At 41.5% G+C, this 24275-nt stretch overlaps 2 protein-coding genes across 2 annotated transcripts in view; both read right to left on the bottom strand.

The window, feature by feature from the left end:
* Positions 1 to 669: 669 nt before the first annotated feature.
* Positions 670 to 13826, bottom strand: gins3 (GINS complex subunit 3). Its single transcript, XM_031877967.1, has 3 exons — positions 10290 to 13826; positions 4465 to 4698; positions 670 to 1318 (listed from the first exon to the last, which is right to left on the bottom strand). The coding sequence occupies exons 1-3, from the start codon at positions 10458 to 10460 to the stop codon at positions 1088 to 1090; spliced, it is 636 nt and encodes a 211-aa protein (XP_031733827.1). The 5' UTR covers positions 10461 to 13826; the 3' UTR covers positions 670 to 1087.
* An 84-nt stretch (positions 13827 to 13910) lies between these two features.
* znrf1 (zinc and ring finger 1) overlaps positions 13911 to 24275 on the bottom strand; it is a 68138-nt gene continuing 57773 nt past the window's right edge. Inside the window, exons 3-5 of the mRNA XM_031877966.1 lie at positions 20178 to 20283; positions 16120 to 16210; positions 13911 to 15631 (exon numbers count right to left, since the gene is read on the bottom strand). Of these exons, the coding sequence (XP_031733826.1) occupies positions 16153 to 16210; positions 20178 to 20283 (164 nt within the window). The 3' untranslated portion in view covers positions 13911 to 15631; positions 16120 to 16152. The remainder of the gene's footprint in view (positions 15632 to 16119; positions 16211 to 20177; positions 20284 to 24275) is intronic.

Below are 24275 nucleotides of genomic sequence, written 5' to 3'. Positions count from 1 at the left end.
TAAATTAAGTATTATATATTTTACAAACCAATTATTAAGGAGTTGTAGATGATTAATAAGATCATTTATAAAGTGTTAGGTAAATGATTAATAACTTATTTAGATGTACATTATTCATGCATTTATATATATATATATATATATATATATATATATATATATATATAATGGTTAGGGACTATGTTAATATATGCTTTATAAACGCATATTAATACTGCAATTCATGATAAATTCATGATTTATTAAGGTAGTTACTACTCGTTAGTAAAGTGTTTTATGTGACCTCATCTAAAGTGAGGACTATTTATGCCTTACAAAGCATATATAAATGACATTGAAGGGCCAGCAGTGCCTCAAGACACAGTTTTTGAACAGAACAGGCAAATAGACACAACACAAAGTGATCAAAAACATTAATATTTATTGCACGATGCAAACAATATGCTGTTTGCATCTTACAATACAATAAATATTAATATGGTCTTTATCACTTTGTGTTGTGTCTATTTCAACTACTTACTCTAAATAGTAAGCAACAAGAAACTGTAAATATTGGTAAACTCAGGACTAAAATGTATTGATGGTATTGAGATAATTAGTCAACAGGTTCTTTGCTGTTTCTATTCATCCCGTTATCATCTCCAGTTCTGTTAGTAAGCAATTCAGATATTTCTGAGTTGAAGTGCTTTATGGAATATGTTGCCATTTTATGACATCAAAAAACTTTCATACATCCCCATTACCCACCCATACCAACCAGTTTAAAATCTGTATGATGGAACAGAAAAAAACAGGCCACTGTTTGCATTTGTAAAGCTGTAAGAAACATCAGGAATCATTACTTGATATATGCTAAAACAATCAACAATCAAAACTTCAGCAACCAACTATTCATATTCTTAGATCTAATGGTGATCATGAACACACTGTCAAGGTTATGTGAAACTCATAGAACTCATCTTGTCCCACCACAGAGAGCTTGGCTCAAAGTTAGAGGGTGGTGAAGTGAGGATGACAGGGAAAGTCAGCGCTGCCGTCGTGCTCCAAAGTTCTGTCCAAGCGCCTGCCTCTTTAAACTGAGCCCAGCTCAGGGCGGCACGTCAGCCATCTTCCTCTTGCGGTAGTTGAGGACGAGGCTGGAGGCGGTGAGCTGCGAGGCCCGGCCCTTCTCCCAGCTCTGGAAGCCGTTGAGGCCGCTCTGCCCCGACGTGAACAGGGCCTTCTCCAGACAGTCCAGGCGCTCCACCAGCGCAGACGTGTCCTCGTTGTAGGCATTCTGGGAGGAGTCCATGTTCCGTCTGAAGCGGCCGATGAACGTCTGGGAGAAGGACAATGTCAACAGTTTGCCACAAATTAGATGGGAAGACAAAGACAGCGCATGTAGGGCACTGTGTGAGTATTATTGCTGATGAGGTACTTTTAAATCAAAGGAATACTTCAACCATAAAATTACTTCTTTTTTGTCTAGTTTCAGTTACTCTCCCCGAGTTACTTTGAATTCAAGAAGAAACTTTCTTTGCTTCATAGACTGTATATAAGAAGACACCCATTTGTTTGTAGACGCTTTGAAGCCTCGAGTTTGGCGACTTCAGTCGCTATTTTGGAATAGGGCCCTCGCCATCTTGGCTTTTTGCAGCCAATGAACGGAAGTTATCATATTTGAAATGCGGAGGAGTGACGTTAAGACACCGGACACGGCTCTGGCAGCAACTTGTCAATCACCTTAGCCCCGCCCTAAATCATACCCTGCTCTATGGTCTGTTTGACTCTAAATTGACCATAATTTACTAAATGAACATCATGCTGTATTGAAGAAGACTTGAAACTAGAGATTGAGACCATAGAACCGGAGTTGCTGCCTGGTTTGCCTCACGATGAACGGATAGTAAAAAAGCGGAGAAAAGTCTTCATTCATCTTTATTAAAACCGTAAAAATTGAAAAACACTTCGGACTCACACAGACAAGTAGTTTTTTTTGGTTCTTTGTTTGCTGTGGAAGTTTTCTTCAAGGTAACACTTGGTGAGTAATTGATTTTGGGGGTGAGGTGTTCCTTTAAGTCATGCTGGTTTTTAAATCGGAGTAAACTGGTGAATTTGATGTTAAATTTAATGTTGAAATTCAGATATGTATATTTTATCTTACTTGCCTCTAGGCAAAACCATCTTCAAAAAAAAAACTTGATCTTAAAAATGTTGAAACATCAAAGATGGTTTCTGGTTCTAACGTTTCAGAAGTACAGCTAGTATAAAGTCTGTAAACCTAGAAATCCTGATTCACTCCTTGGTGTTTTTGTCTTCACAGTGCTATTTCTATAGAAATGCAGTTATGCATAATTTACCACTTAACACAGGCGTCTTCATAACAAGCAAATTTTTCACTCAATCGGTTCTTGGTCGAGTTAATAGCTCACATTAACACATTAGCTGAAGAAATGGATATGATATCAAATATACATTTTCTTATCAAGCACTTTCTCCATTTAAATATGTAAAAAAACCTTGTGGTGTGTAAAGCTATGGAGAAGTGCATCGTCCCTCGGTTTCTGTTTGCCCGTTAGACAATGAGATCAGTTATAATCTGCTTGGTAACAGCTGCACCAGACAGCCAATAGTAAGCCATGTTTTCTGATCTGATTGCACCCCCTAGCTGTAATGTATTAAATAACACAGAATCTGCATTGTGCCTATTGATCTATGAAGTTTTATAGAAAAGCATCTAAGCTTTTGCACAATGCAATATTACATTTGACCACACATTCATTGGTAAATTTGACCGCCAGGAAACTGTTTTGGGTACTTGCAAGCTTGTATATGTTTCTCTCTCGTAAAAACACCAGCCAACAATATCATTTAATCCAATCTGTTGTGTGTGATGGGCTGAAAATCAAACTGTGTGTATCACAAGTTGTGAAATGATCTGACGTACGGATTTAAGTGCTGAGCAAACAATAATAAATAAACGAAAATATTCTTTGAGTAAAATGTGACAGTGATCACCTGTGGTTTGGCAAAAAAACTAAAAAGAACAGTGCTGAAGTGACTTGATGCAGCTGCCAACACTTTTTTAGTTCAAACATTTTACTTTGCGTGTAGAAACACCTGGATAAAGGAATAGCTCAACATTTAGGAATTACACTTGTTCGCTTTCTGGGAGAGAGTGAAATGAGAAGTTATTTTCTTCTCCCATAACTGCACATTAAATATAGGCGGCAACCTGTTTGAGCCTAGCTTAGCATTAAGATTGGAATCAGTAGAAACAGTTAACCTGACTCTGTCCAAAGGCAACACAAGTCAGCTACCAGCCCTTCTAAAGCTCATTTATTAACATGTTTTTATCTTGTCTGTTTACCAAACAAGTGTAAATGCGCCTCACTATTTTATGTGAGTATTTTTGTGTCCTGAATAAAGCATACCTATCTGTGTACAGTTCACATTTCACTAGATTTACAGAATTTGAACAATCTAACAGCATCAGCTGCTCGGCAGATGTTTCACCGTTTGCTGTAGAGGTCGACCGATTTTTAAAGGCAGATATGATAAAGATATGATAGTTTGGAGCAGAAAAAAAGCAGACAGCCGATTAACCGGCCGATACCCATCAAGAGCTGAGAGTGTTGCGTGACATATTCGAGAGATAACTTTTGTGTGGAGAAATGAACTGAAAACAGATCAGATATGACTTGTCAGCTTGCTGTGAAATCAGCTGTGACCGCAAAGTTTAAGCTCACATTTTCTATGTAAATGCATACATTGTACATCTGTGCACAGAAAGCTTCACTAAGTCCCACCCTCGAAAGCAGACTGGCATAGCATTGGCCAGCTCTGACCAGGGTCTGTCAACTAACAAAAACTTCCCATAAACGCTAATCAAGTGTTTCAGATTGTCTTCATGTTCAAGCTGGTTTAGTGGATTTAGAGCTAGTGATGGTTAAAAGTTGTGTAATAGTGATACTCTTTACCAGGAGAAGTTGGAAGGAGATATAAGTTTCTAAAATGTTACGTTTATATATAAAAACCTGTGGAGCTAACATTAGCGGAGTATGTTGGCACAGCAGTAACTAGTGTTAGCCCTTCTATGCTACACTAGCTACTGAAGGTATACTACGTCTGCCGTTTTTCCTTTTAATGATTTATATAACAAATAAAGACCTACTCTGCTTTACAGGAACAGTGTTTTTCCTTCTTTTCATCATCTTCTGTCTCGGTCGTGTGGTAATTCACTTTTACACTGTAATCTGTAGCTTTAGTTCCTAGCTTTATCTTTTAAACCTATTTTCACTGCTGAATCAGTTTGACATCCTGATATATCCTTAAAACACATGTTGTAGACCCTCCTGGGTACTTCTGTAAATGGTTTCATGCCAATACTGACAATGAGGTTTGACATTTGGTACTCCAGCACATCTTTGTACCTTCTCATGATAAATTAACTCTTCTACATCAATGACAGTGCGTGTCGCTCACCTGCAGCAGCGTCTGAGCGATTTCGGGGTTCTCTGGGCTGTCAAAGTGCAGCATCTGGGACCCCAGGCCGTAGTAGTAGGGCCCCATCTTGTGCAAGTCCACCACGTTGGGGTCGGCGTTGAACACGGTCCTCCAGCCCTCTCTGTACACCTTGGGAAGCTCCACTGACAACACTCTCCTCTTCTTCTCGTACAGACCCTTGGACAGCCACAGAGGGAGCTCCATATTTGTGCCCTGAGACAAATGACGTGGACTTCAGAGTTATTATTGTCCCCTGCTTTCTGGGGTCCATATTGCAGGTACATGTTGGTGCAGGCATAGGTTGGAATTCACTGTGTCTCATCTTACAGTAACACGGTTATGTAAAATGCTCTTAATTGCGATTACAAACTGAACTTTTTTCACAGCAGCAGAAAAGCACAATCGGTTCTATTGTCCCAGTAAGCCATGACAGTGTGACAGTGATTTCATTATTTACACCATTGCTTGTAAAAATGTTTTCTGTTTTCCCCTAACTAAATCTAAAGACATAGAAACAAGGGCCTTTCCTTCTGATGTTCATCCAGAGGAGACTTAGTGGTGTTCCTATATATATGGACTTCCTATATTAGTTTCAATTACGTCAGGTTCCCAGGACAAGTGTTGTGTAACTCCGTGCTCTCGCGTAGCTCACGCTTCATTGTTCTTAAAGTGACAGTACGCCTAAAATAAGAGCAGCATCTGTCACTGTCACTAACCCTGCACGTAAGTCATATCTATCAGGGACAGTACAAAAACCTTCCTACCCCCACTTCGCCTGGCTACATTCTCCCCTGCTACCAGTCAACGTCCTCGGTGACTTCCTCTCTGTCTATGTTTCCCTGAAGCTTTGAAGTATAGAGAACCATCCCAGCTAACAGCTGGGAGAGTACATCAGGACTAAAAGACACCGCATTGCAAGAGGAGCTAGGCAAGTTAAATGGGTTTTGGTGTATCCCTGCTGTTTTTCTCTGACTCTTGCCTAGAGGGGGAATGGGTGTGTCAACATTTCCCTCCTTTCTCTTCCTTGGGGTAGGCACAGGCCTCACCTCCAAATTCTCAGCATGTGAGCTGGGTCTCTCTGACATGGGCTGAGGACAGGGTACTGATTTCTCCTCCAGGTCATCATCAGGTGGGTCACGTCCCTCCAGCCCAAGTAGATCCCCACCAAATTAGTGTAGCCTAATTAAAAAGATGAGACCAGACACTAAGATACATTTATGTTTTATGTGGGTCTTTTATTTCCCCCGACTGCACTCTTGGAGTACAGCGTTAATTGGTAAAATTTTAAAAAGCTACAGATCAATTGACAGCAAAATTAAACTACTTCCCACTCTCTTCAGAATTACAATACAACTGGAAACACTATATTCTAAAGCTACATAGAAAAACAACAGTAATACACCAAAACCCATTTAACTTGCCTAGCTCCTCATGCAATGCGGTGTCTTTTAGTCCTGATGTACTCTCCCAGCTGTTAGCGGGGATGGTTCTATATACTTCAAAGCTTCAGAGAAACATAGACAGACAGGAAGTCACCGAGGACGTTGACTGGTAGCAGGGGAGAATGTAGCCAGGCGAAGTGGGGGTAGGAAGGTTTTTGTACTGTCCCTGATAGATATGACTTAGGTGCAGGGTTAGTGACAGTGACAGATGCTGCCCTTATTTTAGGCGTACTGTCACTTTAAGAACAATGAAGCGTGAGCTACGCGAGAGCACGGAGTTCACGTGAGATGTAGGAATACAGAGCGGGAATCAGAGGCTACTGAGGACCGAGCGTTAGCTTTTAGCATCCACTGAACTGAAGGGAAAGACCTGAACAACGGGTCAGCGTAAATAGCGGGAGAAGTTACTAATGAATGCTGAATCACCTTGTAATTGGGCTTGTTAACTGTTTAGAGACATGGTGTTAAGTTGTATGCATCTGCCTCATTTAGAGGGGAGACAGAAGCTGCCGTGAGTTCCGTGTGTGTGGGTCCGAGCACACAGGCCGAGTACTGATATGGGAGTGAGTTCATTATTTTCTTTAACAATAATTGTGTTCATGTGAAATAAATGCTATCTACATATCTCAGAGAGTTGAACAGCATGAGACTGATGCAGAGGTTCTTTGTTTCTGCTTAACAGGAGTAGGTCACTACTGTTTTTCTATGTAGCTTTAGAATATAGTGTTTCCAGTTGTATTGTAATTCTGAAGAGAGTGGGAAGCAGTTGTTTAATTTTGCTGTCAATTGATCTGTACCTTTTAAAATTTGACCAATTAACGCTGTACTCCAAGAGTGCAGTCGGGGGAAATAAAAGACCCACATAAAACATAAATGTATCTTAGTGTCTGGTCTCATCTTTTTAATTAGGCTACACTAATTTTGGTGGCAGCGGTGGGATCTGCTTTCTGGTCTCGTGTAGCAAACGCCTGGCTGAACTTGGTGAATACATCAGTCATCACGAGTACATTCTCACGACCATCTGTGGCGCGTTCAAGCGTGGTGTAGTCCACAGCAAGAACCTCGAGGGGGCGAGTAGCCAAGAATGGAGTTTGGGGTGCTTGGATCTTGGGCTGTGGCATTTTTGTCAACACACACCTCTGACATCTCTTCACCCACTGCTCTACATCCCCATGCATACCCACCCAAAAACATCTCTGCCTCAGCAGACCCAATGTCCGCTCAATGCCCTGATGCCCCATCTGGTCATGCACACTTTTAAGGACTTGCTCTTTGAGGGAGGTAGGCAACAACAGCTGTTCACACTTTCCAGTATAAACATCCTCAATCGGTACAGGAGTCCGTCCTTTTCTCTGATCCGTGGCCACTGTTTCAGCCAGGAGCAAACTGCCTTAGATAAACCTTTTCTCTCTTGGAAGGTAGGTTTCCTCTGTCTGCTCCAAAACTCTCTCACTACACTAAGTGTCGGATCTGATGCTTGAAATTTCTGACGTTCTGTTTTAGAATATCCTGGCAAGGTTGGTGTGTTATCCTGAGCTACCTCACTCGTTGCTGTCTCACTCGCCATAGCTGCCTGACCCTACCACACTCAATCCCTGCTGCAACTAAATCCAGGCCCAGAGCTGTACCTGTCCTAAGCGAGCTGCATATGGCCACACACCCATCATACTCTGCATCCTCACTTTCAGGTTCTGGTTCATCGGCTGCTGGTTGCCGGGAGAGTGCATCAGCTGCAGAATTGCACCTACCAGGGCGATACTTCACATCAAAATCAAATACGGCCAGCTGAGCGACCCACCGCTGTTGAATAGCCCAAGTTGGCAGTAGAAAGATGACACAAGGGGTTATTATCCGTAATGATGGTGAATTTGGACCCCAGAAGATGACTCCTAAACTTTTCAGTGACAGCCCACTTTAGAGCGAGGAGCTCCAACTTCATACTGCTGTAATTTTGGTCATTTTTCTCAGCCCCTCTTAGCCTCCTACTTGCATAAGCAATGACTTTTAGCTTTCCCCCCCTGTTCCTGGCATAGGACTGCACCTAGACCTTGACTGCTAGCATCTGTCTCTACAATAAAAGGGCGGTTAAAGTCTGCATAGCCAAGTGTGGGGGCGCTGGTCAGCTTCTCCTTTAGGAGCTCAAAAGCCTGTAGACACTGTGGATTCCAGGCTAACCTGAACAACTCATTACTCCTGACCTTGCTGCTCTCTTTGATACAAGCATTTACAACATCGTGAAGGGGCCCTGCAATTTGGGAGAAACCCTCAATGAACCTTCTATAGTAACTGCAAAAGCCCAAAAATGACTGTAGCTCTTTCACAGTACTGGGGATGGGCCACTTCTTCACTGCACTTATCTTGTCAGGGTCTGTGCCAATACCTTGAGCTGAAACTTGGTGGCCAAGAAATCTGACCTCGGGTTGAAGAAAATGGCACTTCTTCATTTTGACTTTTAGCCCTGTCGCTCTCAACCTCTTGAAGACTGTCTCTAACCTCACTAAGTGGTCTTGGAATGTTGATGAAAACACTAGCAAGTCGTCCAAATAGATCAATACCATCTGCAAAACTAGATCACTCATCGTAGCCTGCATCAGACGTTGAAAGGTTGCGGGTGCGTTACAGAGCCCAAAGGGCATCCTCAGGTACTCATAAAGGCCGAATGGTGTGGCGAACGCTGTTTTGTCCCTATCTTTCTCATGTACAGCAACCTGATGGTATCCGCTGGTGAGGTCGATTGTCGAGAAGAACTTTGCGCCACTCAGAGCATCCAAAGTTTCATCAATGCGTGGCAGTGGAAATGCATCACGCCTGGTCTTCAAGTTCAGCCTCCTGTAGTCAACACACAGCCTTAAACTTCCATCAGACTTGCGCACCAACACAATAGGTGAGGCATAGGAGCTTGAACTCTCTTGAATCACTCCTTTTCTCAGCAGTTCAGAAATATGTTCCCTGACCTCCTTGTACTGATTAGGTGGGATGCGCCGGTAAGGTTGGGAAGCTGGTGTCTCGTCCACCACAGGGATTTCATGCTTAACCTTATCAGTGTATCCCAGATCCTCAGCATGAACTGCAAACACATCTGCGTACTTCATCAGAAGCTCTCCTAGTTCCGCCTGCTGTTCTGGCGCACCTCCTAGATGTAGTTGCTCGAGTAGGCTCTGTACATCAGTCACATCCATGATCATCCTTCCGGTTAATCGTTACTTCCTCATGGTCAGCGGTGATACGCTGAAACTTCACCTCGTAGGGGTCACCCTCAACACTAAGATACCTAGCCTAGTCTTTGGGGACAACCACACATCCTCTTGTGAGAGGTTGACAACTTGGACTGGGAACACCTGACTGTTGGCTGACACCACCGTTGGGAAAACAATCAACCCGCCAGGCAGTGGCATAGGCCCTGGCTCGAGCAGCATGCTGGTGTCACCACCTGACGATCTCCTGAGTCCCCTTGCATAAACTGTGGCAATAGCTGAAGCAGGTATATGCACTTTCTGTCTTCCTGCCACACGGGCTGTAGATACTTTTCCAACAAGTTCTGCCTCCTGCATTTGATGGAAAGCATCTCTCCAAGCAGAATCCAGCTCTCCCTGTAGAGCTGTGTCAAACTCTAACAGTACCAGCTGTCTACACAGTTTGGCGATATTCCTACATCTCACGTGAACTCCGTGCTCTCGCGTAGCTCACGCTTCATTGTTCTTAAAGTGACAGTACGCCTAAAATAAGAGCAGCATCTGTCACTGTCACTAACCCTGCACGTAAGTCATATCTATCAGGGACAGTACAAAAACCTTCCTACCCCCACTTCGCCTGGCTACATATGGACTTCCTATATTAGTTTCAATTACAACGTCAGGTTCCCAGGACAAGTGTTGTGTAACATTACATTAAATATTTCTTATGCAGTAATGGGAGCGGTACCTCATTTGAGTTGTTAAATGTCGTGGTTCAACCAGAGACAGCCCAAACACATTTCATAATACAGATATCAATTTAAATAAAGTTGCCGTATCCACTATTAACTGTCACGTAACGTCACTGAAGTTGAAATGATATTGACGTCAGTGTTATTCATTTTCTTATAAGCCGTAGAGTTACTTTACATTTGATTGCTTCACCTAATGCTGTTAATGCCTGCTTGCAAGCCAATTTTACTTCGCGAAAATAATAATAAAATTGAAGTTAAACTGCAAAATATTGAATGTGGTTTGGCGTAACAGCCAACTGTCTCACAACAAAAATAACTTACCTGTATCTGGGCTACTTTTAGTTTTATTTCAGATGGACCGAGTTATCTCTAAATACATACAATGACAACATTCTAAACATCACGACGACATTTTCTTCGGTAACTCTACCAACCTCCGGTATGTCCTGCGCATCAGTCGACTTCTCCAGATATCCCAGCCGGGGGAAACTGCACTCTGTCCGGATGGGAAGTCTCTCGTGAGAGAGCAAAATGTCGTCAAGAGACAGGAAATTCTCCTCCATCCCCACCCCAGGCTGTAAAGGTAGATATGACTGTGTATCCATTTTGTACCCGAATGAGGTTGAAAGTAGGTTTATGCCAATATATTTACTGAAATATTGAGCAAATAATATCCTTTGTTGCGTTCACAACTCTTCTTCCTTCCTATTTTTGGCGCTAGGACCTGTTGGCCAATCAGAGCGCTTGTTGTGAGATCCAGACCAGAGCAATCGGAATTGACATCCATGAGTCGAACTGAGCCAATTGATGGTGTATTTTTCTGCTTTAAATTCTAAAGGTTGCTTGTTGTTTTTAAAACGTTTTCTTCAAGCTGTTTTAAATATAAGTAAAATGTGTTGCTTCAGGGAAAAATAATACTCTTCCTATATTGCATTCGTTTCCAACAATGATATGAATTACAAAATTACATTCGCTTTTTTTGCCTTTAAAAGTCAGGTGCAATTACGAATTTAGCCAATAGAGGTCAGAATATTACCATTACAAATTCAAAGCCCCTTTGTGTAATGTTCATCGGTCATCAAGCTTTTTAAAATAATAATAACAATAATAACAGTATACTCATAATAATAATCAGAATAGTAATAATACAGATAGATGATCATAATGATAAGTTCTTCAAACAAGCACTGGAAAGTCAAGCTAGAATTTCCATTAAATTAAATAGGAAAAAGAGAAACCAGCATGCTAAATGGTTCTCGTTTGCTCTATTGAGCTGCCCTGACCACACTTAATGTTAATCCATGTTGTAATCTTGCATTTTCCCATCTGTTAGGGTACCATCCCTTTAAAAACGTTTTTAATATTATTAATTATGTTTGTCATTATTATTACTCATCCTGCAGATTGCACATCAAAGTCATCAGACATGTTACTCGGAGCCCCTAAAAAGCAGGCAGATGAAGTAAAGCCATATTAATTAAATGCAGGTACTGTATTGTTGTTGTGTGTCTGAGCTGAGTGGGCGGGCAGGCGGTACGGTGGACCACTGTCTACTGTAGCAGCAGTCTGAGAGACTCATTACATATTTTCATTCTGCAAACTAAACAGACTGAAGCGCATATAATTTCCCAAATGAGATCATCCCCCTCCGTTAGCTGCAGGCCATGATACACAGGGAACACTGTGTGTCACACAGATAGGCAGTGAGGTTAGCGGTATTATCTGGCTTCTTATGGCCCGCTGTTATGCACCACGATGTTGATCTCCATCCTCACTGAAGTCAACCCTGTCTGGAACCCTTTCACGTGTCACGGCCTAATCAAGGAGCAGGGACGATCTCAGCACTAACGGGTCTAGTAACGGTTTAACTGAAGTGGTGCCAGACGAGGCATCATAACCACATAAGTGTTTTAATATTAGGTGTGATATTATGAGGAAAAAAACTCCTATGGGATTGAAAATGTTCTGCCCAAAACAATTTCATACCACATTGGAAGTCCGCCAATGCTGTTATCACATGATGGCCAATGCAAATGGCATCAAGAGGCAGCTACTTAAAAAAATGCTATGAGGCAAAGTCACAAAGCATGCTGATGTTTACCAAACCAGCCAGTGTGGGAATGGGTAAAGAGTGTGGGAAATGTCCTGTAGAGCTGAGGGGAACTTTCACTTTGTATGTTGTCTTTTGACCCACTGTTGATCAAACCTATTGATTAGTGCAGCTTTAAGCTAACACAGAGGGGCGTACACATACTAGATATATGTTTACAGTTCTCATAATGCCTCGTGTTGCACTTCAAGCATAACGTTTTATGAAAAGATCTCATGATGGACTGCGTGGACTCTATTTTTTTTACAGGAAATAGAAATCACTAGGGCAGTGAGTGCAGAACAGGCCGTGAGGTGCGAATGGTAGTCCCAATTTATCACATCTGAGGCAGTTTCTCTGTCAGCTTCCCTCTGGAAGATGACTCATTCCGTTGTGTTAAATGACATACTTCCTGGTTTTAACGCGTATAAAAGTGACTAAAGACCAATAAAACAAATGGATAAAGTAAGAAGAGACAACTTCCTGCCCATAATCATTTCAGCAAAGATTCCTCAAGAAGTAGAATGATTGATAGATTAAAAAGATCAAAATATAGTGGCTGCTTTTCCACACACACATATACATACACAGCCTGTTCTCACTCCAAAGTTGTCAAATACGGCAGCTTGGTCAGTCAAACGCGGCAAATGACGTTCTACGTGGCCAGTTATGGCGGGAGTAAAGGAGGAAGTCAAAGAGACACAGCAAAATCACTCAGGAGGTCTGTGTTCGTGTCCCATGTTGTCTTATTTCAAATTACGTAACTTTACTAAAGTTACGTTTTACTACCCCAACCAAGTAGTTTCCAGTGAACACTGCAGTTTTTTTTGAAAATACATCATTTCCATGTAATGTCCAAAATTGACACAAGCAAAACTGACGCTAGAGGGGTACGTAGAGCATTGGAGTTTGAAGCGTAGGGCCACTGACCGAGCTGCTGTATTTGGGAATGAGAACGTGTTGACATACACACACTTCTAAGAGCTGGATTCCTCAAGTTACACCCCAAACAAAAGATGGTAGACCATGTAGCATCTGCTGTTGGTAAAAACAAAGGATGCTCTGATGCTGTTAAGAAGGGCTCATCTTTGATCAGTCACTTCCCACCAACATCCAAGATTCAATCTGAAAAACAAGCAGAGCATCTTAGCAGTGAGTCCAACTCTTACATACTGACTTGTTGAAGGTGTAAGAGTAGAACCCAACATGGTTTATCATAGAGTGCAAGGTAGAAATGTTCAACGAAAAATCCAGACTTCAATGTTTCAACAACATAAAGCAGCTTGTCGTGTATTTGCGATGCATTTCTGGCTCGAATTTAACGAAACTGCGAAGTCGTGTTTGCTTTAGATTAAAAAAACAATTGACTTTACAAAGGAACCGGAAGTGCAAAACTGCTGACTCATTTCTGGGTTTTAAGGACTCACAGTGGTCTATAACGCTCATGGTTATTGTCGTGTTAAATGAAAAAAATGTAAAAATACTTTTCAGAAACAAAGTTGAAATAATCAAAACAGATGGCCATACCATAAACTTAATATATTGTTGAATTATCCATGGTGAGCCTCTGTACTTCTACGTTTAGGAACATTGAGAGAATCGTTCGAAGAAAACTTTAGACATTTTCGGAGGAGATAACAATCTTATGGAGACAGCCCTTTTCTTGTGAAACGGCATTCTGGGAAATAGTAAAATGACAAAATGACATTGGACTACACACTGCCTTCTCAGAGAAAGAGGATACGTCACACTCGATCCCAAAATAACTCGGACTGCTGTTGGAGTGGGAGATGATTCACGACTTAACTGTATCACCATGTCCCCATATTGTACACCTAGAACACATACTGTGTGTCTATAGGCCGACCATAAAGTCAGGATTAAGATGTTTGATGGGAAATCCAGTGCTATTCACTTTGGATGAATTGTATCTGGGTCACAGAGGGAAAGTGAAGAAAATAGAGTCTGTCATCTAGCACAATTTATTCCACCATTTGTTTACAGTAGCTTTGTAAATGCAGTTTGTTCGTACGTTGATTTGTAGAAGTCTTCATACATCAACTCTTGGCATTCTGAAGAGTGGGTAACACCTCACATGATTGGAATATTAAACAAATTTTGTTAAATATGAACAAATGAATAAATAAGCCCCGTCCAGTGGATCCACAGTGGGACTACAGAGTCCTTTTTTTTCCGGGTCCAAGTGGCTCGCGTCTCCAGTCACAGTCAGCCAGAACTACTCTAGCAGAAACACAACGCGGGGGGGGGACAGTAGCGTAGACCGAGAGGCGCCTTTGGAATCACACACACTCACACACACACGCACAAACAGTCATATGCACGGAGACGCACGCACTCGAGACTCTCACGGGAAAATGATTTATCACATGAAAAAATCTGGCAGATCTAACAAAGAACGGGCCGAGAGAGAAGTCGGGCACGTAATTTACAATGTGCCATGTCGCTTCTCTGTAGCTGTAAACATCAGCAAAGTAAAGGGAGGACTGCCAGTCACACACACGGGGAACATGGACATCTAGACTGTAAACATTTCAATACACTGACACACACATACGGCACTGTCCCAGTCAGTCCTCGACACTGACCTTTCACGCTGTCTCTGTCTCTCACACACACACACACACACACACACACACACACACACACACACACACAAGGCTTCAGCATAAGCTATGTTGTCACAGTTCCAAGCTCAGACACACACACACACAGAGTACATACACATACCAGGTGAAGCCTGACACTGGAGCATCCCGAACACACATATTACACACTAGGAGCGTAAACTACACTGCTGGGCCCTTCCTCCTTCCCAACCAGAGCTGAGCATGCTCCAACTACTCCTCCGCCCCCATACATCCTGTACATACAAGACAAGCTGACACCCCAGTTTGTTTCTTATCCCTCCATCTCCCCCTGCCTGCTCAGGTGTGCACAAACCAGATCTAATTATTATATTTGATTTGCTTATTATGAGTCATATTGGCGAGGGAGGGCGCAGAACAGAGGCATGAGCTATGAGAAAGAAGCACACTGTTATGAGAGGACGTCACGAAGTCGGACTCCTGCTGTGACATGAGAGGGCCGCCGAAGTCTGATCTCAAAGCAGGTTTCTGCAGCTCAAACAATCCTCACGTCGTTGGTTTCCTTCTCATCCTCGCCGCCTTCCTCCTTTCTTGTGTGGTTTCCTTCGTCTCCCCTCCTGCCCCCTCCCTTCTCCACTTCCCCTCCCCAGTTAAGGCCGTGGGAGGGCTGGACACGGACCGTTGACGGGCCCGGGTCCGGACGCAAGATGGGAGGCTAGTAGCTGGAGCCCTACAAGGACCTGTGCATGTCAGGGAGGCGACGGGCCTCTCGAGTCGGAGGGGGGAGCCGAGGCGGATGAAGCCCTTTAAGGGACTGTTAGCCTGGAGAAGTGGGAGGGGAGGGAAGGAGGGGAAGCGGCGGGGGGGGGTCTCAGCGGTCTCTTCAGCGGGCTCGGGAGGGGCCCTTTAATGTACGATGGATTCACAGCCACATTTTTCTGTGTTCAGTTTAAAAGGAATTTAATATCTTGGTTAGGATGATGGATTCTGTCGGGATAAGTATGTGTTGATCGCTTTGATTGTTTCATCAGATTTGGTTTGTGTCTGCGTCCAGATATCCATGGCAGGACCACGAGATGTCCTGGAAACAGGGGCAGGGCGGGGGGAGACAGACAGACAGACAGACATGATGTAGTCATATATGGTTCATCAAGCAACATATTAAGAGATGAAAAATCCTTTCAGTGGCTTATATGACAATCATTTTCTTTCTCTCGCTAGCAAAGTTGTCTCTTTAACACTAGTTACTACCATCTTGAGGCCTCTACTATGCTCATTTGTTATTCACAAAACGAACAAATTGAATATTTCTTTATTTAACTGTGTGTTTTAAATATATGAATATGAATTGCTGTATTAATGAACTAAATATTCAACATGAAATGTAATTCGGTGATCCCATAACTTTACATCTAGCTACAATGAATTTGTATCAAGTCAAACGCATAAAATCCATCAGTGGAGGACAACAGTAACTGGACCACATCTGAATTTAAATACAAGAACAACATGAGCTTCCGTATGCTGGTTTCCATTCACACAGTGCTGTGTTTGTGCTGTGTGTCTCACCTTGAACAGAATTCAGAGAGGGCTGGTGGTCAGTCAGTCAGAGGGGTGTTCGGGGCAGGACCGATTGATCTCAAACCACGAGTCTATACAGCTACAGACACGCACAGACATGCACAAGTTATTTTGACAAACAGCAAGTCTATATAAAATACAGCTGCAAATACAGAGGTCATAAAATGGATTCAACACCACAGAGGATTGTTGCTAAAGTAACATGTAGGCATGTTGGAAGGCCTCCATTGACTCCCATATTAGGAGAACATACACAATATGCAATATAGAAATGAGACCGGGAGGGAATGTCACATTCTCACTGTGTTTTATGGAACAGTTTACTATCATCTCCCTGTAAGTATTCACGTTTGGTTGAAGAAGATCCTTTACTCAAGTTAAAGTAGTCATTTAAATCAGTGATTCTCAACTGGTGGGTCGAGAGTGGGTCACGTACCCGTTTTCAGTGGGTCACGGGCCTTTGCCTGACAAAAAACAAAACAAAAACGAAATCTTGTGCTTTTATTTTGAAGGGGATTTTTTATGCAGCGGAATTATTCCAGCATTTACGGCACTTGTTCAGCAGTGCTGACGGTGCTGATGATCACAGCTGGATCAGCTGTCAGTCGGCTTTAACAGCTGGAGAGACTTTTAATAAGTTTGTGTCTGTTCACATGATCACTGTACTTAATAACAGTAACTAATAACTAATAAAGACACACAGTAATCACCACTGTAGAGGTGTTTCTCTCTGTAGTCTGTTAACAAACTGTGTTCTGTGTTCTGTTTATAAGCGCAGGATCCATTTACACCGGCGGAATGCGATCGTCTTATTTATGAATTATTTGCGTCTGTACGTTTTGAAATTCAGATTATGGAGTCATTATTAAATAACCCAGAATATGATTATTGTTTCTCTTAAATGATAAAATTCATCAAACCCGACAATCAGGAATGAACAGCCTCACGCGACTGAATGAAATGATGATAAATGATGTAAAAAGTGTTTATTCTCTCCATCTCTCTCTCTCTCTCTCCCTCTCTCTCCCTCTCTCTCTCTCTCTCTCTCTCTCTATATATATATATATATATATATATAGATATAGATATATATATAGATATATATATATGTGTGTTTCGTCTCTCCAGTTCCCTCTGACTTTAATTGTTTCCATAATAAAAGTTCAGATCATGAAAACACAAATCTTTCTAATAAATGAAGAAAGTTGTTTGTGGTCATTTTGTTGTTCAGTCTACAATGAACATTTATTTAAACCAGATGGTGAATCAGAAAACGAATCAAATATGAAGCTTGAGTTTATTCTGTGATCGGTCTTCACTGTTTACATGTCGAAAAAAATCTCATCAGTCCGATCGGCTGCAGCGTCCAATCACATGACTGATGAACAATGAGGGGGCGTGTCGGCCGTTAAAACACTTCCTGGAAGTCTGTTCTCGTGGGTCCTCGCTCATGGCTCCTCGGAGATCCCTCCTCTCTCCTCGATCCTCTCTCCTCAGAGCTAAATAAGAGCTTTGGGACGGCCGTCAATATGGCGGTGCAGAACAACTTCCGGTTCAAGCGAGGATCGAAGAGCGAGGAAATGACAATTAAGAGACTTGGGATGTACCCCAATGCGTTGTGAATCACATCACGTGATGCAGCGCAGCCAATCAAATATGGGCATTCTGACAAGTGTCCTGCCTCCAGTGAGATACACACACCGTGACACACAGAGGAGAGACGAGGAAAGAGATAGCAGAGCAGGACATTTATTATGCGAGTTGTGAAAGCAAAATCACAGGAAGGTCTCCAAAAGAGAACAATGGCCAGAGTCATTAGACTCTGACTGGACAGATTCGTATAGGTGAATTCTTCCCACGGGCAGCTAAAATCATTATGTCTCATATGGAGCAAACACACCCACTCACAACTGAAATGAAGATAGAAAATAAACCCAAGAGTCCAATATGATCAGAATCCTAACACATCAATTCACTGTCCAATAATGTTGTAAACAGAGAGGAATAGAGCTGAAACAAGTGGTTTAATAACCACAGATAAAGTCCATGCACACTAATTTCTCTTTTTAGAAGATGAGAAAAATATAATATTGTGGCTTTTTCACTTCACCCTGAAAAATGTTTGGAAAAACCTTTATAACTGATTTAGATTACAATACTGATGCTAATGCTGTTATTAATGCAAATGACTAATTCTAGAGACAACATATCCATCATAGATGTGTGAAATCCAATCAGACTTAACCTGCAACATTGCATTGACAGTCAGATATATAGTTGAGAAAAATGTACAAAATATATCTTTAAAGTTTAGTGAAGTAAAAATATGAAGCAGCATACTGTACATGAGTATTTACTCATGTACAGTATGCTACATGAGTAAATACTGTACATGAGTATTTACTCATGTACAGCAATAAAAAATGTACAATGGATGTGACAACTAACACAGGTTTTTGAAGCAGATCAAGGTATCCTTTAAAAACCTAATTTACATTGAAATCAAGGAGAATAATGCTAATGCCAATATTATTCACAAAGAAATCATAAGGACACCATATTCACTCATCCATGTGTACAATCAATTCAGTCTTACTTTGTAAAGCAACTATAACTGTCAGGTAAGCTTGGTTTAGTAAAAAGTACATATTTTTCCTTTGAAGTGTGGTGGAGAAGAAATATAAAGTAGCAGCAAATGAAAGTACTTGAGTAAAGTACCTATGTGGCCTTTTTTTCAACCTATATAAACGATTTCAAGTACTTTTTGAGAACAGTACTTGTGTAATTATATTGCCAATAAACTCATACTTATAGTATACACTGAAGCTGCATAAACAATTCACAACTCTGGTTTGTGTTGACAGATTGGAGCTTAAAGGGGACATATCATGCTCATTTTCAGGTTCATACTTGTATTGTGGGGTTCTACTAGAACATGTTTACACATCATTTTTCATGTCTGTCTGAATATACCTGTATTCACCCTCTGTCTGAAACGCTCTGTTTTAGCACCTGTCTCTTTAAAGGTGCAGTAGGTAACTTGTAAAAAAAAAAGAAAACAGGCTCACCAGGCTCCTCTTAGTGCTCCTAATCACATTTACAACATTTCACTGCACCCGAAGAAAAACAACCATGAGACAGTTGGAGCCGGGGTGCCAAAGCACCGGCCGCCAGCCGGAGCAAACTTGCAAGTTTTCTTTTCCTTTTTTTCTCTTTTAGCTAAACAGAACAATGAAATATGTGTCTGAAGACATTACAGGGGAGAAAATGGCAATCTTGATTCATCTTTGATCGGCGCTGCCTAGTTTCACAGACTGATCAGAGCTCACAAGCTTCATGAGCAGTGATTAATGCATTGTTACAAATCCCACTGCTTTTCTTGGCAAGACCCGCTCTGTGTAGCTGGTTGAGGGAGAGATGATTGGTTAGGGTTAGGCATGGACCTTGAGTACTTAGGGTCAGGATGGCCTGCTATTGGTCACGGCATAGGACACGAACGAGTTACGAGTATCTCAGCGAGCATGGACGCCTGGCCAATCCTAGCGAGTGAATGCTGTACAGGGTGGGTCTTGCCAAAAAAAGAAATGGGATTCATAATAAGCTGCGGTGGAAACTCACTGACTCTGATTGGCTTTTTCGTTCAGGCACGGTGGAATCTAAATGCCATAAGGCGAACTAAAAGATTATCTGTCTCATGAACTACTGTCAGGATACAGTTTGAGACCCCCCCAACCACCTAAAACATTAGAAATGTCTACTAGCTTCTTGACATTGAGTCAAATTGGGAGGGTGATAATCCAAATCGCTTTACGGCACAAAGCAAGCAGAGGTTCAGGTGATGGCAGAATATCGCAAAAGCGAACAGCCAAACAAATTCTAATATTTGTAATTATTATTTTTGGGAGAAATGAACTGAACATAAAAAACTGCCAATCTTTAAGGAATATTATTGGAGTGCATTAAGTGGATTTAATTAGAAGAAGTGCAAAATTATATAAAGGGCAGTGATTACAATATGTGTGCGTGTGTGTGTGTGTGTGTGTCACCTTTTGTGGTAGATGCAGAGGCACGGCAGTCTGGCTATGGTGTCCCCTTGCTGCAGTTCCTCTAGACAGATCACACACTCACCGGCATCCCTCGCCAGCACATCATCTAAAGTGGCAGTCACACCCACACACACACACACACACACACACACACACACAGCAGAGCACATATCAGTATGCACCAAAGAAAGCGACAATTTCAGACTCTGACAGCATATCAAACACAGCAGAGAGCAGTACGGTTGGTGCATTACACAGAGTGGTTCGTTTCTGCTTGTACCAATGAAAATGCACAAGGAGGAGTTTCAGGATGAATTAGGAGCCTTGAATCTGTTTCCACTGTAGAAAATATCGCCCATCATGCGAAACTAACCACTGAATATTATTATTTCTACTTACTGTAATGAAGGCATGCCCTTAGAGAGCATGGGATGGTTTGGCGGTTTATGTCTCAAATGTGTTTGTATTTTTTCATAGGAGAGATTTTACATTCTTTCAGATGTAGTCAAGGCTGAGCTGGGAAGAAAGAAAAACAAAATAAAGCAATATGGCAAATAATGAATAAGGATTAAGATAATGAAAATAAAAAGTTATATAAATAAAAACACACAGGAACATGACAGTCACATGGAGTTTTTCCAGTCACAGCATTCTGTGTCGGATGTCCTAGGAGTGTTAGTGGTTCACCAAATACTAATGACATATCATTTATTTATCACCATAGGCTGTATAAAGGAAGTATACATGGTCACCACCTCTGTCTGGAGCCTGGAGTTTATGCAATTTTACCCGTCCCAATCTTTGTTTCTGGCCTTGTGACACAAGAGGGTGGAGCTAACCGAACGCTGAATAAGACATTTTCAGGGGGCCAAAAATTAACATTCATGAAGTGAATAAAAACACTGTGAAAGGGTTAAAGTTCTAATACGAAAACACAGACAACTCACAGACTGGACAACGCTGTGACAGCGACATGTCAATCACAAGTCAACCACGCCCCTAAAGCATAGCCTGCTTCATGGTCTATTTGACTCTAAATGGATCATCCTTTACTAAATGAACGTCATGCTGCATTGAAGAAGAAGTGCTGTGTCTTTCACAAATAGAGGATATGTGTATGCGTTCCAGGCTGCCATGTTTCCTCTGACAAATGTATTCCTAGACCACATTCCCAAACTACTTTGATGCTAAAGTAGGAAGGGTTTTTGATCATTTGTATTCTGATGTAAATAATAGATCGTTCCCCTTGCCATAGGAACCAAAAGCAAGAAAGCGTGCACGTTATGCATATGGTATGATGTCATCAAATACTGTGAATAAACACACTGTTTGCAACATATAAACCATGGATGTCTGAACCTGAAATAATGAGATCGTATAGTACGACGTGTTATCTCACAACACCTCATGTCACATCTGTCACTGTGGAGCACAGCTACAAAGACCTTGCAGCCCGGCTGCTGCTCCACTTTGGGATTGGCTGACTGCTGGAGCAGAAGCTGAAAGCTCAGTTTCTAATCCACCGTGAGTCAATTAAGAGTCAAGCTGGTCGCAGATTCTCTCCAATTATCTGCTTGTTTTCTTTTTTTTTTGCATGTCATCTTTCAGTGCTGAAACGACCAGGTGAATTTGACTGCTTCAACTGCTCGTCATGGCTGTTCTCTTCATCTGTTCACTCATGGTGGGTATTCAATTATATTCAAAACGTGTTATTCCTTATGATGGAGGCAAAACATAGAACCACACAAAAACACAGCAATTCATTCAAACAAATAAGAACAACATGAAAACAAAATATGACTGTAAAGATTTAAGAAAACATAAAAGTTGCCTCATGGCTTCCGGAATAAAACTAAACTACATGCAGGTAATCTAAAGGACATTTCTGATGCCATTAGCCTGAAGGATTCAGAAAGGACATGTGTGGGGTCATTGATAATAATGTGCTGCTTTTTGAGGATTTGATGTCTGTGTTTTTTGAGCTGAGGTTTATGACACCTTGTAATTGATTTCTTTTGACAAAGGGATGTAAACCAGCAACTGAAAATGTTCAAATACTTTCAATAAAAGAGGTGTAAAACCTGACGAGTGTCAATATTCTCTGATCTACTCCTATCAGTAGTTTACTTTACTGAGGCAGCCATGAATAATTCTTCTTTTGGGAAATTATAATTTCTGAAGTTTTGGATGCATTTAAAACCAAACAGGATCTTCGGGACTATGGGCCCGTGTGATTAATCTGACTGACTTTTTACAATATGCTGATTTTCATTTTTTCATTTACAATCCACTAAAACAATAAGGGAGGCAGGACATAACCCTGTGATTTGAATATTAGTGCAGATACTTTCCGAGGCAAAGCGCGCCGCAGGTATACGTCATCAGAAAGTGTCATCAAATGAGCTTTGAAAGTATAGCAGCAATCGAGGTCAAAGTTTAAATAATTTGAACTTTGAGCACAATTTTGAGTTGTGTGCCGTGCCAAGGGTAGTGCTTCTGCCTAGTTGGGCGCCACCGCTCTGCTAATTGGAAAACAAGGGCACTGCCAGCGCAAAGTGGTTTTACTGCTGATCTAGGGCAAGGCGATATGGCCATAATCTTCTATCCCGATATAGGTCATTTCATATATGTATAACAATATATCACAATATAGCATGTTTCTGGTATTCCAATGAATAAATAGTCTATATGGAATAACCACGTGGTTTTGTATAATCTTGTGTGAATTAAATACTTGACACACTTAAAAGTAATCTGATTTCTGAGAAATTTTGAGAAACTTGCTTGTTTTTAACCAGTTAGATGACGTAATTGTCTCACGATATCTCGATATATTATTTCATCAAAATATGATACAATTGATTGACGATAAATGATCATATTGAATAATGGCCCAGCCCTACAATATGCAGGTATTGGACAAATTTAAGTTTTGACCTGATGATGCTGGATTCATCTTATGGGGACCATGAATGTCTGCACAAATTTAATGAAAATCCATCAATAATTTTTAGAAATATTTCAACCTCGACCACTATATGGGACCAACAGACTAGCATTGCCATTATCGCTTTGAATATAAAACTGTATCCGCTAAATTATCACAAACAGTTGGCAAATAAATCACAGTATAAAGTATCTTGAAATGCTAACAATCAAGTGAAGTAACAGAATTTAAGTACAGCTCTAGTAGAAATGCATCCAGCTTTGAGGATGTGCCAGAATGATAGTGGACAATTTGTCCTGTCTGTCAAATGAAATATATGCTGTCCAAAGAGATTATTCAAGCAAAAGAAACTGCAGTTACAAAAAAATGCTGCTTTAATATGGATGGATGGATGGATGGCTGGATGGATGGATGGATGGATGGATGGATAGACAGACAGACAGACAGACTGACTGACTTCGACCTATTTGTGTCGTACAGTCAGGTAGCTTTGTGTAGTCCGTGATGTCCAGCCATCTGTTGACAGAGCAACAGCAGGTGCCGGACATTTGATTCTCTGTTTAGGCTTTTGTTTTCTTTAACAAAGCAGGAATTTTGGTCTGGGAAATGGGCTCGTGAATGAGTAGTGTCACGGGGCTCAATAACATTAAGCATGTTCGTACAGCCTGGTTTTCAGAGTAGGGTCTCATATCCGCGGCTATAAATATACCTTTAGCCCTGTTCGAATCAGTAGGGAACAGCTAACTAAATGCTGCGGGGAGAGTTTGTAGCATGGGTGCTGCTGTTGGTTTACCTGGTCAGCTAGTTTAGCATAGCGTGCCTCCCAGAACAGACGTGCCTCACCGGAGTAGAATGTTGTTCTTCCGTGGTGGGAGTGTCAGACAGCTCGTTGCCTGTTACGTCGGGTGGTTTGCCTTGTTGAGCGCATTATATTTCCCACAATTTAAGCTTCTGTATTTTCCAAATGCAATAGTATTATTCAAACATATTGTTCGGTTCGTAATGCATACCGAACCGTGAGCCTCAAATCGAACGGTTCAATACGAATACATGTATTGTTACACCCCTATTAGACAGACAGACAAACAGACAGACGGATAGACGGATAGATAGATAGATAGATAGATAGATAGATAGATAGATAGATAGAT

Source organism: Anarrhichthys ocellatus, unplaced genomic scaffold, assembly GCF_004355925.1.
Source record: "Anarrhichthys ocellatus isolate YVR2014 unplaced genomic scaffold, GSC_Weel_1.0 scaffold157, whole genome shotgun sequence".
Lineage (NCBI taxonomy): Eukaryota > Metazoa > Chordata > Actinopteri > Perciformes > Anarhichadidae > Anarrhichthys > Anarrhichthys ocellatus.
The sequence above is the reverse complement of the archived record's forward strand: the minus strand, read 5'-3'. Positions and strand labels throughout refer to the sequence as shown.